The sequence below is a fragment of the Anomalospiza imberbis genome, chromosome 6, assembly GCF_031753505.1.
Source record: "Anomalospiza imberbis isolate Cuckoo-Finch-1a 21T00152 chromosome 6, ASM3175350v1, whole genome shotgun sequence".
NCBI lineage: Eukaryota > Metazoa > Chordata > Aves > Passeriformes > Viduidae > Anomalospiza > Anomalospiza imberbis.
This window is the reverse complement of record NC_089686.1, coordinates 8,567,819-8,585,295: the sequence shown is the minus strand read 5'-3', so window position 1 is coordinate 8,585,295 and position 17,477 is coordinate 8,567,819. Positions and strand designations below refer to the sequence as shown.

The 17,477-nt window shown below is 46.2% G+C and overlaps 1 protein-coding gene across 1 annotated transcript in view; it reads left to right on the top strand.

Moving 5' to 3' along the window:
- Positions 1 to 557: 557 nt before the first annotated feature.
- Positions 558 to 17,477, top strand: part of CEP170B (centrosomal protein 170B) — a 58,967-nt gene continuing 42,047 nt past the window's right edge. Inside the window, exons 1-4 of the mRNA XM_068192245.1 lie at positions 558 to 713; positions 1,954 to 2,089; positions 13,886 to 13,975; positions 16,985 to 17,063. Coding sequence (XP_068048346.1) covers positions 1,970 to 2,089; positions 13,886 to 13,975; positions 16,985 to 17,063 — 289 coding nt within the window. The 5' untranslated portion in view covers positions 558 to 713; positions 1,954 to 1,969. The remainder of the gene's footprint in view (positions 714 to 1,953; positions 2,090 to 13,885; positions 13,976 to 16,984; positions 17,064 to 17,477) is intronic.

Below are 17,477 nucleotides of genomic sequence, written 5' to 3'. Positions count from 1 at the left end.
TCTTGGGCTGGAGAAACAGCTGGTGTTAGGACTTGCATGGGAGAAGAGGCTGGTGTTGGACCTCCCTTGGGCTGGTGTGGGGTCTGGTCCCAGTGTCTCGCAGAGGCAGCATCTCCAGTCCCATGGCATCAAGCTTGTATGTTGGACCTTCCCAGGTCAAGGATGGCTGCCCTGGTCAGAGAGGTGCCAGAGGCTCTGCTGGCATTCACTGAGCCTCTCTGAGAGCCCGAAATGAGGGACGCTGAACCAGGGCATGGCACTGCACTGCCACAGGCTTCCTGGAGAAGCTGTGGATGCCCCATCCCTGGAGGTGTTCAAGGCTAGGACAGATCCGGCTTTGAGCAACCTGGTCTGGCGGCTGGCATCTCTGCCCATGGTGGCAGGGTAGATGACCTTTAAGGTAGATGACCTTTAAGGCCCTTTCCAACCCAACCCATGCCTTGGTTGTGTCCCTGCAGCGACGACACGACCCAAAGCCAGGCCAGCACCTGCCGCTCAGGTGCCCCGCGAGCGCCGGCGAGCCGGGCGCGGGACCGGCCGCGGCACCGCCGCCTCCCCCGGCCGGGCCCGGCAGGGCTGGAGCCGCCTCCTGACGTCGGGAACCTGCGGCGCGGGGGCGGAGCGGGGCGGGCGCCGGGAGCGGCCCGCGGGGCAGGCAGAGCCGGCTGGCGGGGCGCGGCGCCCGGCTGCCACCGCGCCGAGGGCCGCAGCAGGTAGGGCAGGCGGGCGGGGGCCGGGGCGCTGCGGGGCCGGCACACAAAGGGCTGTGCCGGCGGCTCCCGGCTCCCCTTCCCGGGCGCTTTGTCGGGGCCGCGGTGTGTGGGGCCGCTCGCATGTCGTGACACGGGCGCGGCAGCCCGGAGCGGCAGGGAGGCGGCGGGGGCCGTGCGCGCTGTCCCCGTCCCCCGCGGAGGTCACCCATCCCCACCTGCGCGCCGGGGGCCGCCGGGGCCGCTGAGGCGGCGGTCGGGCCGGGGAGCGCCGCGCAGCCCGGGGAAAATGGAGATCTCCTTCCCCCGGTGCGCTTAGGAATGCAGCTGGGAGCCCGGGAGGTGGGTGAGGGGAAGGCGAGAGCCTGGCGTGTGCCGCTGAATCCTCCTTCCTTCAGCCAGGGAGAGGAAAATGGGATGTGGGAGAGGCAGGCGGAGAGGCCGCAGGAACAGGCTGCCCGCAGCCGGGCTGTAGCAGGGACAACAAACAGGTGTGGCCGGGAGAGCGCCCGGTGAGTGCCGCACGCAGGTCACAGCTGCCGCCCCTCCGCCTGCTGAGCACCGAAACCCCGGTGGGAATCGCAGCTTGTGCTTCGTGTCCTGGGGTAGCAGAGCGCTTCGGTGTTTGGACCAGCCGTGCAGCGGGGGAGGAAGGAAGGAAGGATTTGTGGGCTCCCAACTTACATCAGTGTGGAAGTGGGATGAGCAATAGGGAGGTTCTCCTAGCACTGGTGTAAGCGCTCCTGGGAATGCACTGTGAAAGGTTAAGGGAGCCACGTTATGTCACCTCACTGATGTGCTGGTCCACATCTCTGATGATGCGGGAGGCTCAAGCTGTGTAGCACTGTGGTAGTGGGTGAGGAAATGTTCTGGAAAGGAGATCTTTGTTGTTTTCTCTTTTTTCCCCTCCACCGTATTTCATAATTTCGTTGATTGGATTCAGCTGCATGCTTCCATTTTTTAAACAATCCTTTCTTCAGTTCCTTAGTCTTACTTTGCTATGGGAATATTTCTAGGGCTGCAGAGCTCCTTCCTACACATGGGCAGCAGGTCCTGGCAGACACTTCACAACTACTTGTTGTCATCAGAGATTTAAGATAGGAACACAAGTGCACGAGGCAGCGTTGGGTCCCACGGTAGAGGGAAATTTGGGAAATTGGGAATGGCGGCTACACACTCTTGTAGTTGCACGCTTCATTAATAGCTAACTGTGTCTTGTGGTTTTTTTTTTTTTTGTGTTTAGGATGTATAAAGGTTAAATGCCAAGCGCCAAAATGAGCGTGACTTCGTGGTTCTTGGTGAGCAGCACTGGCATTCGCCATCGGCTCCCTCGGGAGATGATATTTGTTGGAAGAGATGACTGTGAACTGATGCTCCAGGTAACATGGCTTTTTATTTTTTTGGTAATTGAAGATGCAGTAGATGTGTATGTAATGCTGGGGACCTGTAGAGATGTTTGATGCTTTCAAGTCACACCTTTTAAAAGGAATTCCCTCTTTTTATCCTGAGTCTGTTTCCCTTGAAGACTTCATGTTTGTGACAGCATGAGTGAGGTTTTCAAATTGCCATGTCATCAGATGGATAGGATCCGTAGTGGTGGGAGATTAATCAAATAGATTAATTGTCTTGATGCTACTAGAAGCAGTAAACAAAGACATACCATTCTGTCCTCATCTGTGATTATGCTGCTGGCTTTTTTAGCTTTTAGCACATGTGCTGTTTACATGTGATTTGAATGCAGGCAGGGTTTTTTGTTTACCTGTTTTTCCCTTTAAGTTTGATTAAATTATTTATGCTGGTATTTCTGGGGTGTTTTTATCATGGTAGAAAATGCTGATGTTTAGCAGAGGAAGTCTGTTTTGGTAGGCTGGTGACCTCTTCCCAAAGTAATTGTGTTACTTGGGCAAACTTTCAGCTTCTGTTAGTACTTTCCATACCAGCATGTGTCTCTGCTGGACCTAATCCAGCATGTCTGAAGTGTTGACTGTGGTCTGATGTTTGACAGCATAATGTAGTAGATGTCACTCCAGACAAATGAAGCTGGAATCTTGCAAAGAGCTTTTGACAGGAGCAGTTTAGCTCAGGAATTTGTAGAAGCTCAGAATTAAAATAGTGATTCTGCTAAACACCTTCCATGAGTACTTATGTGCACAAAAAATGTTCTACTGCACCTGCCCGTCCCCCTTTTGCCCCTTTGTGAAGGTGGCAAGTGTTCCTCTTGGTGGCAAAATTAGGAAGCTGCCTGCACAATGGAAACTCCCTCCTCATAATTTCCACTGCTGACCTGATCACAGGTATGTCCTAAATGCTGTGCTGATGATCTGCTGAGGAGGCTGCGTTAGTAGTTGCTGCAGGGATTTTGTATGATACGTTAGTAGGAGTTCTGTTTAGGGAGGTAGAAGTTCTTGTACGAGGTGTACTTTTGAAGGGCAAGGTGCTGTCTAGCTGTAATAAAATGTCAGTGTCCACAAGAGGAGAGCTTGCAGTGTTTGTCCTGCTCTGCCTGCTGGCAGTGCTGCTGTGGTAGAGTTGGGAGGTCCTGTTCCACAGCAGATCGTTTGTTTGGGTTCTCCCATGAATCACACTATCTCTTATTTCATGTTTCTACATGTCTGGCTGGTGAGGCATGTAAAGGTGAGACATTAAAAATGTCCTGATACTTGCTGTATGTCTGCATTTGGCTGCTCAGGAACCTGATTGTCATCTTCTCTCATGACTTGGAGGGAGAAAACACTCAGTGTCCCTGGTTTCCAGAAGTGGTCTGAGTTTTAGGCTGCCCATCTTAATATCTTGTGAAGGAACTTGAGGGTTGTTGTCAGCTTTCAGTACTCTGACAGTCATGTCTTAAGCTGTGGTCTCTAAAATAATAAAGAGCCCAAATACTAATTATGCTTAAAATGCACAGTTTATTTTTCTAGTTGCTTATGGGTTAACTGGATGTTGTGGATTGTGAGCCACTACATACCAACCAGAGTATTTCATGCTTCTTTGCAAGTCTGAGCTGGCTTGTCAGTGTTGCTTGTGGAGTACCCAGCCTTGTGAGGTTCTTCATTTGCCATGCGCTTTTCTACAAGGTAAATGAATTGAGATTCCTGGAGGAGCCAGGAATATCTGTGAAACAGTTGTGTCTGGGGGCTCATAGGTTGTGGGTGGTATTAAAAGAGATTTCCATTATTTCACCAGAGTGAAGGCTCTGGATTGTCTATAAAAGCCAGCATGGGGTGAGCTACATGTGACCCTTTATAAACATAACTGGTCTGCTATCTCCAGTAATAAAGCTTTTTCTAGGCTCACACGTAAGGTCTTGTTTTGAACAGCACAGCACATTCTTTTCCTAGCCATTTGCTTATGAAGATGTTTTCCAGAGCTACCTGGGGCTCCAAATGAGATGTCTGTAGTACGACTGAGTGCAGAAGAGAAACCGTGAACAGAGAGTCTTCATATCCAAGCAGAATTGTATGTGAGCAGATGGAGGATGAGATCTAAAAATAGACTTTTTCCCTGCTGTGACTGTCCATGTCACAAAATCGTTGTGCAGATTGGCACAATCATTTGTCTTGGGGGAGCTTAAGAAGCAGGGCAGTTATCAGAGCAGATGGACAGAGCTCCTGTGGCAGTTGTTTGCACCTTGTAGTATTTCTGTAGTACTGACCCTGAAACTGTATATTCACCGCGTGGTTATTTTCCATATATATTTCAAGATACTGGCATTTAATCCTTTAAAGTGCACAGCTGGGAGCAGACTGGCAGTGACTGGGTGACCTGGTCATTGTTTTTTCATGTCCAAGGCTGTTACTGCTTATTGATTTCATCGTGATACGGTTTGTGGTTCCCTGTTGAGACCATGTGTGACATGGTGCTTAAACACACAACACAGAGATAATCCTTGTCCTGGAGACCTGCAGTCTTGCCTTTCTCATTTTACTGTTTTAGGAATGTCTTGTCTATTGATATTTTCTTGGTATGTGCTGTCTCAAGTTATCAGATCTCTAAACAGCAAAAAAGGATGGATTTGTCACCAAACAATTAAGCTTTAGCTTTGTCTGGTTTTCTTATTTCATAATACAGGTAGTGGATTTGCTTTCTGATTAACAAAGAGGTGAAGAAACCCAGAGTCTTTAATCCTAAAATTGAGTAGGTCTGATAGTAGAGAAACATAATCTACCTTGATATCTTCTATACCTACTAAGAGGATTAGAAATATTTTAAATGTTTTTGCAGCCCTCTAAAGCTTCTAGTACAAGTAAATGCAAGATTTACATTGGGTTTGATTGTTAGTGCATGGGTGAAAATGCCATGAAGTGTAGCTGTAGCTTGGCATGCAGTGTTCCTACCAGAGCCAAGGGCTCCATTCTGCCCTTTTTCTAAGAAAAATGCTTGATTTCTTCAACAGCCTTGCTGCTTCCTTCAGGTAACAATCAACAAACTGCAGGATTGTGGAAATCTGCACCTTCACTAACTTGCACTGGTGTGGGTTTTTAATGTGAAACTTGGGGGTGTTAGGAAGTAATGGTCTGAAAAGATCTACTTTTTTTTTTAATCAAAAATAAAAAAATTTTGGGACCATCCTGAAGAAAATAATTTTTCCCTCCCCCCAACATCCTTCTTTTGGGAAATGCTGCCATTTTTATCAGCTTTGATCACTTGCTTAATGTGATGGGTACTCAGGGGACAAACATTTTGCAAGCTCTAAAATTTCACTTAACCATTAAAACATTCCCTGCTGCTCCTAAACAAAACTTTTTTTTTTTTTTTCATTTTTGCTAAATGTAAATATTTAACAGAATGGAAAGCAGTGTCATGATTTCCCTGTTTTTGTTTGGGAGTGATGTTTACTGGAAAATTTGGGGAATAGAAATGTTTAATCAGTGCTCCCCTGATTATTTCCCTCCCTTTAGAATGATGCTCTGGGCGTGTGAGTTTGTACATGAGTGTGAGTTACAGCAGGAGTAGGTGCAGACAGCATGGTGCTTTCTGTTTTATGCCTTTATCCTGTATGCCTTTTGGGACAGCCTGCATTTCCGATCAGGAGACACTGTTTGCAATTGCTTGTAACTCTGCTAAACTTTGTAGCTGTTTGGGATGAGAGTTTATTTCCCAGGCATCTGTTTTAATGCAGTGTGTTCTGGACGCAATAATTTATCTCCCTTCTTTGGTCTTAGCTGTGAGCAACTCTGAGAAAAATGCTGTTTCCTTCAGGTTAATTATTTAAAAGTATTTCTAGCCTGTTCTTTGAATTTCTGGCATTGTAGTAGAGCTGGGTCAGTGAAGATTTTCAAGAGTGAATTACTAGGTTGGAGGTGGTGTTTTTTTTTTTTTTCCCTTAATCGATAATCTAAATGTGTTTGACCAAGTTCCAAACTTTTGAATAAAAGCTGGAGTTTGACTGTGGTCAGCAGGGACTTATTTGATAGTATTGCCTTAAGTAATTTCATCTGGGAGTGAGGTTGACAAGGAGATGGAGTGGAGGAGTGTCACAGGTTGGGCAAAGAGGAGCTGGGTGCAGGTATTCACAAGGCTGGCGTGTAGATGTAACAGCAGCTGTGCTAGATTAGATCAGGGTACACCTAAGCTGGCATCCTGACTCAGTGGTCAAAGCAGCTGTCGAGGAAAGGGCAAGAACACGCCAAGAGTGTAATGATACTTTCAGAATGCTTGTTCAACCTCTTCACCTGTGTTTCAGGAAGCCATAGGTCAGATCTTTGCATGTAGTGGTTGGATTTCTACTCTATAGAGCTTCACCAAGTGATGAAGACTTGGCCAACCGAGGAAGTACAATGAGGATTCTGTTTGCACAGAGAGGAGGAGCAGCAGGACTTGGAAAAGTGGAGAGGGTGGTGCACAAAGGGCAGAAGCTGCTCGATGTGGGCAAAACGGGCATTACAGGATGTGGCTGCTGAGCAGCATCACCCTTAGGCCTGAGATGGGTCAAGACTTGCTGTTTATTATTCTGGTGTCAGAAGAGAGCTGTGAAAGCTCCTAGCCAAGCATCTGTCACTGGTCCAGATGGGACCAGTGCTGCTTATGATACCAATTAGTCAGTTCACGTGGTAGGGCCTTGTGAGCTGGACATACAAGTTCGTTCTGGTGAATTACACGAAGGTAACAATACTGTGTTTCCATCTTTTTAGCTTGCTTTGTTAAAAAGACAGGGAATTACAAGCATTCTAGGAACTGAAGGAGTATTCTCATGGCTGCTAAGTCAAGTGTTTATAACTGCAGAGCAGTTACAACACAGTAGTGTGAAGGCTGCTGAAGGCTGCCTGTGTAATCCTGCCTCTGCCCCTGTGTACATAGGCATGAAGATGCAATCTGTTATTGTGTCGTTCCCAGGTATTTTTCCCCGCAGGATCTGTTCTGTGTCTGGTATACAGGGTGCACGGCGTGCTCCACAAATAATAGAGTGCAAAGATGAACTCTGCCTGTGTGTGTGAGATCTGGTCAAATTAAGGTTTCACTGACCTGATGTATCCTGCCTTCCCTGGGCCATACTTGATAATACCATGTCTTTCCTATGTAGTTTATTAAGTGCATACATAAACAACCATAGGTCTGGTGTGGGTTGTCTACAGCGTTATGCTGGGAAGAAGCGGATGGTGAGAACTTGGTAGATGATCTTTTTCCTGGTCCTAGGTGGATTCACTACAGTGTAGAATTTGTATCCCTCCATTGCTCATGTATTTCCAGCACTGGGAGCTCCCAGAAGAAGCCATGAGGAGTCTCTGCTGGGTTTTGTGTCTGGACCTCCTTCCCCATGGCAGTGTAGGGTTGAAGTGGGAAGCTGTAGTCGGGACAGGGAGATGCCCCACCTGTGCTGTTTCACTGCAATTATCCGGAGGGTGTGAACAAGCACCTAAGTTACTCCCTGGGTGTTGGGAATTGCCAAGAATAATTCATTAGGTGTTACAAAGGAAGTAAATGTCTTACAGAAGGGAATGGATCTAGCCTTGGGAAGGTGCTGCTTTTTGACAGGTAGTGTTTCCAGGTGCTGGGACAGCAGCTGTGGGAGGAAGGATGCACATCCTGTATTTCCAGGCCTAGAGTTGTTTTTTTGGCTCTTCCTTGTCCCATTGTGTTCTGTTAATGTGCAGTTGATGGGAGGAGGTTACTATGACTGATGGCATATGGGTGTTTGAGGCTGGAGGCATAGCAAGATTGGCAGACCTGGGAGGGGAGTTCATTGCTGGAGGCAGGGTAGGGAGAGAAGTGATGGTAGCACTGAAGGCAGATGGTTATTAGGGTTGAGAGGGCTTCATGCAGGTGCTGGAACCCTGGACTGCCAAGGGTGGATTTGTCCCACTCTGGAGTGGGCAGAGAAAAAAGGGAGATGTATCTTCCTTGTATGAGATCCTGATCCAGACAGTAGCAGCTCAGCTGCACTATAAAAATTCAGGCTTGTGTCCCACCTAAAATGATGCTTTTCCATTCCTCCTGGGTGGCCATGTAAAACAAAGGGAAAGCCAGTGCATCTTGGGCAGCATGCTACCTGCCTGCCGTCAGGATCTGACCCTGGTTCACTTGAACCAGTTCACTTTGGGAATGAGGAACCAGCAAGCAAAAACCCATTTTACCCCAAAATAACGGGTTAAGTTTTTATGGGAACCGTGCCAGCCTCCAAATCCCTTTGCCAAGCTGTGGGGATTACAGTTTCATTTTCCTGGGGGATTTCTCTCTTTTGTTCAGTGCCTTATTTTTTGCTTGAATACTCAGGCCCTGGTTCAGCCACAGATCCTCAAAGCCCGTGATTTTGGCTGCAGCAAAGCTGAGGGCAGGAGCCTCTGCAGCCTGGGAGCTGTAAAGCGAGTCCAGCCCCAGGATGAGGTGGCTACACTTGCTGAAGAGATTTGTCTGCTTAGGCAGAGTCATTAGAAGCTGGCAGCACCTGCCCCTGGGAGAGATCAGGCTGCCACAGGGGTGGCACACTTGCAACCAGCCTGGGGCAGGATGGAGCATTCACTGATATTCTGGAAAAGTACTGGAGGGGGCCAATGCACACAACGCTGTGAAATGCTTTGTGGTGAAAGAGAAGGACCCAGTGTTCACATCTGTCATTAAATGTTATCCAGCATATGTTTACTTTTGAGGAGCAAAATTCACATTTCAGGCCAGAATGCCTGGAAATGGATTTTTTTATTATTGCTGTTGTTTTGTTGGGTGGGTGGTTTGTTTTTTGTTTTTTTAAATTTGGTTTTGTCTGTCTCCATTCTAAAGTGGGACACCAGCAGAGGTTTGTATTTCCTTACTGGGACACTTGTGCAGAGTACAGTACTGGCAGAAATGTAACCTGTTCACTATGGAAAGTATTTGAGCAACTGTTTTATTGCATGCTGCCACCAGAACACTGCAGTTACTTTGTGCCAGAAATGCACAGCAGACTGCAGTGAGGAACAGGGAAACTGCTCATGTTTGTTTATTTTATCTCCAGTGCCACAATGCCTCGTGGCACTGGCAAGGCGGAGGTCCAAATCTCAACCCCAACCAGTAGGTTTTCACCCATGGTAATTCTCCTGAGAAAACAGTAGCATCTGTATCTGCACAGACAGCTGAGCTGCGTCTGCTCCCCAGCCCTGTGGGGAAACGCAGGCTGGCTGGCTGGATTTCTCCTCCTGCCTTCCTAAGCAGGTCTTTTTGCCTTGTGGATTTTGTTTGGCATCTCTGCAGCTCATGCTTTCATCCCGAGATCCCTGCTCTCTGGATCACACCCTTCACCAAACACAAAGCTGTAGGGTATGTGCAGCACACGTAGCCAGTGTGATTTGTGCCTCTGGAGATTTCTGCAAGCTTTTGAAGCTGACTTTGCTGATTTGATGATGTGTGCAGTTTTGAGAATCACAAGTGAGCTGCCTGGTTGCATGGCTGATTGGAACCTGGTGATCCAAGGTGTTGGTACCACTGTGGGACTGGCAGACCCCCAGGTACTATTCCTGTGTTTTGTACTATCTAATTAACATGATTGTGGAAGAAGGAAGGGCTATATAAAAGTACCTCCATCCTCAGTTATATGCTGTGTGTGCATTTTGTCTACTAGGTATTTAAAACATGATGCATGGTAGATAGTATGACAGAAAAGCAGCACAACCTTATATTAGGAAGTGATTTGAATGTCTGGAAATTCCAGCCCTGGATGAGGGCTGAGTGTAGTAACAAATCAGTGTCCATGTTTTCCCTGCAAAGAAGTGTAAATATTCTTAATCACACACACGTGTTTTCCTGAGAGTTGTTTTTATTTGATAACAGGTCCGGCATTGGGACGTGGTGAGAATGCTATGTGCTTCCTTCATTTCAAGCCTTAAGTGTAGCTTTGTTTCTTGCCTGAAGATTACCACTGCTTAAGAGGACACCTTCCTTCCTTTTTTTCCCCTTCTCAACCTCACCTGAGGTGCTCTGCCTCTGGTTTGGTTGTTTGGATCTCTTACCCATAGCTCAGGACTACTGTTCACCCCATCACAAGTGCTTTTCTGGTGAAACAGATTAACTGCAAGGATGTACTGGTTATTTTTTGCTTTTGACATCTGGATATGGGTAATTGAGGTTTCTTATTAACACTTTATTGGAAATTTTTGTTGGGTTTTTTTTTTTTTTTTGGACCTCTGTGTCTACTCATGATGGATCAGTCTTGCCTTTCATTGTGGAGGTCATGGCTGATCATTAAGCAAAACTCAGTATTTGCTGCACGTGTGCATTTAGGGTAGAAGTCCTCTTATGTTAGTGATTCAGTCAACTTAATTGCAGTTTTTCAATTTATAGATGCCTAAAATCTTTCCAGTGAAGTTGAAGATGGCTGGGAGCTCTGCAGCCATGGATTTATTGTCTCGGGCTTCTTAAATCACTTTCTGTGATTCAGCAGGTCACTCCTTAGAAACCACTGGCCTGTTGGGCTGAAGTGACTGTCCCTGGGCTCTCAGCTGTTACCAGCATGGAAACTGGTTCCTCTCCTCATGGGAAATGGGATTGAGGGAGCCTGCTCCTCTCTGAGACAAAAACACCATCAGCTGCTGGCACTGCACACAAGAGCAGTTTATGTTAAATGTGACTGATGTTGAAATAAACCACACCTCAGTTCTCAAGTAAGAGTGACCTTTGGCAAGTCTGCATCAAAATAAATAAGGTGTGATTTTAGTTACTTTAAATTGAATTTCCTTGGAGACAGGCCCTTAGGAACTCCTGCTGCCAGTTCCTGTGATGTTTGCTGGCTTAACATAAACAAAACTAAGAAAATTCCTCTCTTCTCCACAAAAGCATGAAATTTCACAGAAGTGCAAACTGCATAACCGTTTGCCTTGTTCCTGATGTGCTCTTAAAGAGATGCTGAGAGGTTGGATGAAGACTGTGAGTCAGATTTTGCATGTTGTTTTGACTCCTTTTGCCGTGGGCTTTCTTGAACACAGCTGAAACTTCCTTGGAAAACAAAGTGGCATAAATTGGTTCCTTTGGTGACCTCTTTCTGCATTTATGGAGGGGAATATCATGTTGCTAGAATATATGTCTGCTCCCCTGAGATGACCCTCATCTGACTGGGGACCCCTGAGTGGCTGAAGTCAGCTGTTGTAGAACACAGCAGACCAAGGGCTGTGCTCAGTTACATCAGGGTCAGATGCAGGGCAAGTTGAATTTTTTGGAGACAGCTGGTTCCCAGAAATAAACTTCTTTTTAAGTGACCTGTGATACATTTAAAATCAGTTACCAGATCTGCCCCAGTTTTTTGTCTGGGTTAACTTTTTGGGCTGGAAACCTTTCTGCCCTTGGAAGGGGGCTAAATGGTTTGTTCTACCTTTAGAATCTGTTAATCTTTAAATGAACCTCCATGATGTGCTGTAAAAAGCTAAAGCAAACACTGCTGCACCAGTTAATCAGCATTCCCTTGTATCTCATTGGGAACAGTGACACGGACAATTTTGAGTAGCGGAGGGATCATGGGGAAGACAGACCCACGTCTCTGTTGGGCAGGCTCGGTCCCCTGTGCATGGTTGTCTTTGACTCCAGTGGCATGAAGCATGGCACATAAATGCCCATGGACAGGGAGAGGGGATGGTCATCCCCCTCTGCTTTGTAGCTGAGGTGTGGTGAGCCCTCCAGGAGGCCTGTCCAGAGCAGTGCTCAAACGGCCAGACTGTTGTGGGGACAGACTCTGGGCTCACATCCCTCCAAAGGGTGTGAGGGACCATGTGACAGATCAGGAACAACCCCAACTTGTGTAGCATCAGCTGCTGTGGCACCTGAGGCTGTGCCTGGAGACACTCCCGTCCTCAGGGCCATGTGCTGAGGTGCAGGGCCTGGGCAGTGTCCCTCAGCTATGCTTTCCTGGACCATCCTTACCTCGCACTGCACACACCTGCCACAGCCACTTGGGTCTTTGAAAAATGGACTGAGGAGCTGCATCTGGTGTGGATAATAAGAGAAAGAAGCAGTAGCTTCACTGCAAATGCTTGAGACCTGCCCTGCCTTGAGGTCAGGGGTCAGACACCAAGTGTGGGGATGGCATGGGGGTGAGGGTTTTGTGTGTGCCCCTCCTGGGAGGGCTTTGCTGTGTGTTGCTTCTCATGTTTAGTGCTCAGCATAGCAGGAGGCACAGGTGGGCTGTCTCCAGTCACGCTGTCTTTGCCTGTCCCACCTCTGTTTGTGTCTTTGGGGAGGTGATTGCTGTCTGAGCAGCATCAGTTGGGCAGCAAAGCATGAACTGCTTTCTTGGAAGTCCAGCAGCATGTGGGTAACTGTATTAGTGAGGGAGCTGGAGGCCTGGGGTCACCAGTCCTCGCTGCCTCTGCTTGGGGTGACATGTCATGAACAGTGTGAGGGACGTTGCAAGGTGGAAGGGTAATCTTATGGCCAGGTATGTGCTTGCTTCATATTGGTACTTCAGGGTTATTCTGGAGGATGTGTTTCCTGGGTTGATTGATGCTCTGCAGGGGAAGGAGATGCCATTTCTCAGGTGTTGTGGTACTTCTCATGTGCTTGACATTGGCAGAGCCAGAAGAAATTCCTGCAAGTAGTAGCAGTTTGTGTGAAAACAACCTCTTTTGTTTTCACCAAGGAATTGCCTGAAACAATCTTTGCCTCTGCATGCTTGCAAGAAGCCAGATAATGACTTGCTGAGAGCAGTGCTGTGGAAACCGGTGTGTCTCTACTTGGCAAAAGGGAAGGACTTTCAGCAAGGACTTGTTGGTTGGTGCCCAGGAAGATGAGGATTAGCTGACTTGGAGCCTGGCTGGTCTCTCTGCTCTGGTAGCATGCCCTCCCCTCCCCTGGCCTGAGGTACCAGGGAGGTCTAAGTGCTGTGTGTCCATGCTGATGGAGTGACTGCTTCCAGCCTAAGGTCAGCTGTAGCAAGGATTCAAGTTACGAGAGGCAGCAAGGCTAAAAACAGACAGTCTGGTGTCTTTATAGCTGTAACACCATATTTCAAAATTATTCATAGATTTTGTTCTAGCACTTCTTCTGAAGTCTGACATGATGCCTGCTCAAGTGTCACACTCTGTTTTGAAGATAAGGTGCATTACTTGTGCATTGTGACAAAGCCAGCGGCACCAGATCACTGTCAAGTTCAGTGTAAAACCCAGTTTACAATTTAAATTTTCCTGGAGTTGCTTTCTTTCTCATTCCAGGTTTACTAACCTCTCTCTAACTTGGAACACATCCTGAAATTTAAATCAATTCCAGGACATAATCCTGGGAACAGTATAAATTTTTGGGAACAAGTTTGGTTTGTAACTTAAGAAAATTATTTTTTTCTCTTTGAAAAATAGAAAGAAATGATCCCAAGTAGGAGCATCCCTAGTGTTGAGGCCATTTGCCTCAGCAGTTGAAAATTAGAGATCTTCTAGCTCATGCTGGCTCAGATCCTGGCCCCCAGGCTTTCAGTTTGACTGATTTTGTTCAGTGTGTATTGATACAATTTATTGAAATTGTGGTATAGTCTTGACAGCCTTCAGCGATTTTTTAAAAAACTTTTTCTTTTCCCTTCTCCATGAAATTAGCCTATTGTCTTCAAACTCTGCAAACAGCCATGGAAGCATTTACTGCTTATCCTTCCATTATTTATAGTAGTAAATAGTATTTAATCCTTCCTGCTTTCCCCCTCTGTCCCCCTACCCCACATCAAGCCAGTTTAATGTCTCAATGTTACCAGTGCCTGTTATGCCTGACCGCTCTCACGCTCATTGTGCTTCCATTGCCAGTCCCGCAGTGTGGACAAGCAGCACGCTGTAATCAACTACGACAAGGAGAAGGATGAGCACTGGGTGAAGGATCTCGGGAGCTTAAACGGAGTAAGTAGCAAACCTCCCAGCTGGCAGGGGTGGCCTGGTGCTGTGCTGAGTCTGCAAGCACTCATGTGCTCGCTGAATCCTGCTCTCAGACCCTTTTGGGTCACTGCAGCTGTTGGCATGAGTTAAGCCAAACATGCTTAATTATTTGCAAGGCCTGAGGTGAGGTCATGTAGCATCTCATCTTGGGAGGGTAAAGCTTTGGTGAATATTGTATTGCTTTTTCCCTCGCTGCTGGTATCCTTGCAGAATGCTTCAGGTCTTACAAAATTATAAAGCCTCTTGCAAAAAGGGAGGAAATAAATTCAGTTTCATGTTGAGGATCTTAACTTAAAACTGGTGGAGATTCTGGAGCAGCTGTTCAGCATGAGCAGGGTGACCTTTTGGTGGTTCAGTTGTCAGTGCATGAAGTGATTTATGGGGTGAGGAGACATTTAAGTTCATTGGGGGGAAACCACTTAAAACCACCTTTTTTTTTTTTTTTTAATAATAAAAATTGCTCTTTTGCCTGCCTTGAGCCTGGTTTGTGTGAAGACTGAGGAATACTGTGAGCACAGAGGAAGGAACTGAGCCTGACTGAATCTTAACCCTTGCTCTGGTTCGACTTATGTAGTGGTGTTAGACACTTGAATTCCATGATATTTAAATATACCATTGTTGTGAAAAATGTCCAAATGTCATAGCATGCCTCTGTTTTGGTAGTTTCTTCATGCAAGTCGAGCTATTCCTCTGCTGGAGCAGGCCTAAGCTAGATTCACATAATTGTCTTCCCAGTGGGGGTTTTACTGCAGCCATTGTTTCATTGACTTATAAGCCCTCCACCATCACAGCCACAAAAACCACAAGATGAGCCCAGAAACTTGTACAAAAACAGTGGCTAAAGCAGCCCTCAACCATTCTGCCTCTTCTGGCATCTGAACACAGCAGGAATGAGTCCTAATCCTTCTCATCCTAATAGCTGAAGGCACGGAGCCCTGCTGAAATGGGAATATTTCCAGTAACTGGTCTGGACTCTAGCTGGATCCCTGGTTCAAAAGCTGTGGTATTTAACTCATGGTGGCAGAATAGCATCTGAAGATTCTGCTTGCAAGGGAGGAAAGACTTGTACCACTAATTATTTCCTATCTTCACATGCTAACGCATAAGAATTTACAACATTTTAATAGTAGACTTGTGCTTAGAGAGGCAGTGGGGTAAAAGGGAGTTACAGCAGTGCCTGTCTTCTGCAGCTCATCAGACATTTCTGTTGAAAAAGACTGTTGTGGCCAAACCAAATTTGGCATGCAAGAAACATATCTTTATTTGAAAATTGTCACAAAAGCTTGTTTCCCCCCCTGAAACTAAAGAAATCATTTTTGAGCACCTTGATTTTAAATCCATGTTCAGAATTTCCTTTTATTTTGTATTTGTGTAGTCAGCAATGCATTATATGGCTTTGATGGATAATCTGGTTCATATTAATTGTCAAAGTGTTTTATATTGTTTTATTATAATGTTCAGGTAATCCTGCTGTCTCTATTCAGAGGTTTTTGTTTTTTAAGGGTAGCATTTTTATCCATATTAAGAGTTTTACTAAAGTTACTTTATCTCAGGTAAACATGGACAAATAGGTAACTATCAAAATGGGTTCTTGCAGACTTTTTTGAAGAAAATTCCACAAACAATTATTCCTGTTCCAGATGTGACTGTTGTGGGTTTTTTAAATATTAAAAACTTTAATGCAAATTGGAATTCTGTGCCTTTTAACTAGCTTCACTGTTTTTATTCTGAAATTATAGGCCTATTTCCCAGCTCTTCTGTAAATTGCCAGGAAACTGGGGGCTGTTGTCTGCTGAGGTTCTAGTTTCCTGCTCTACCATTTATTTTTCCTCTGTGGTTAATACTAGGTCTTATCATGCATGTTTGGCTTGGCTGAGGTGAGAAGACAGAAGGAAAAGACTGTGCTGCAGTCAAGAAAACATGTAAATTCATTTTCTAGTGTAATTTTGTTTCCTCAGCTGTATTTGCATTAATGGCACAAAGCCCCAGGAGCAGGTTCCTGGTCTGAGAGGCTGGATGAATCCCACCTTGTCAAGTAGGGTAACTCCTGGTGTCTGACTGCCTCAAATCCAGCTGTGGGAGTGGTTAATCCTAATCAGCACTCTAGGGCTTCTTCAGCCCCTTCTTATTTTTTGTTTGACCCAGGTAATTGCAAAAGTACATGGGTTTATTTGTGAAAAATGTACATGCACGCTTGGTTTCATGCTCGGTTGGTCTGGGAGAATTGTTTCATAGTGGGTCTCCTCAGGAAGCAGAGACATCAAAGACATTCATTCACAGCTGTGAAATACATGTCTTGCACCTTTAGAAGGATGTTAGTTTCTTTCAGCCTCAATTAACTGCCTGGAGCATAGGAAGAAGGGGTGTGTGAATTTTTAGCATGAGGGGTTTGGTTATTTCGGACAGTGTGGCCTCAGGTGTCATGGTGACACTGCTTCAAATTTTTTTTCCCATTTCCCTTGCATTTTCATTTCCCCTTCCCCAGTGATAGGCCTTGCTTGTGAAATTGTGAGGCCTTGGGGCTGACACCAGTCTTGTTTGCCATCCAGCAGAAAGCTGATTCCTAGCTCAGTAATTAAGGGCATGAGTTGCAACTGTTTGCTGGTTGAGACGGGTGGAGGAGAACCAAGAGCATTTGAAGTTCCTAACTTCAGGCACCTCATTTACCTGCTCAAGTCGGGGACTAAAATTGCATTTGCAGTTGGTGCAAAGGAAATCTCCCTAAAGGTCCCTTCACAGCACCTTGCTTTGAAGCATAATTGGGGTGCTCTGACTTGCCCATGGGAGCTACTTGCTGGTCTTGGTTTTTCCAGGGAACTTAGCTTCTAGCTCCTGACTTGGTGCTGGCACACTCTGAGTACGTGCAGTGCCATCAGCAGATGGACATGGGTGCCCTCCAGGAGCACCATCCATCTGAGATCCATCATCCTGATATCCTCAATCAAAACCCATTCCTGTGCTTCTCTCCTGCAGACATTTGTCAATGATGTGAGGATTCCTGACCAGAAGTACATCACCCTGAAACTGAATGATGTTATTCGCTTCGGCTATGATATCCTTTCTGAAGAGGATTGGGACTTGGGCTTTCTTTGGGTTTTGTGCTGTTGGCTGCATGAAGAGGTACCAGGGCTTACTGAGTAAGGTGTTTGTTTTGCCTCTTGGAGCCTTTGGATGGCTCATGAGCTTGTGTTTCTCTGCCATGAACCTGATTCAGAGCACATTAATCATGATGCCTGCATTGGGACTTTGGATCAGGCCCTGCACTGGCAGTACTGACTGTGGAAGTGCCTCTTCAGTCTCCTCCTAAGGAAGGGTTACGGTTTTTTTCTTTTTATTTGGGTGGCAACTGTAGCTGCTACCAGCTAGGAGCAAACATAGTTCATATAGTTTTGTATGAACTAACATCCTATTTTTTTTATTCGATTTGCCTTGTTTTATTAGTCATTTCACCCAGATGCTTTCTTTC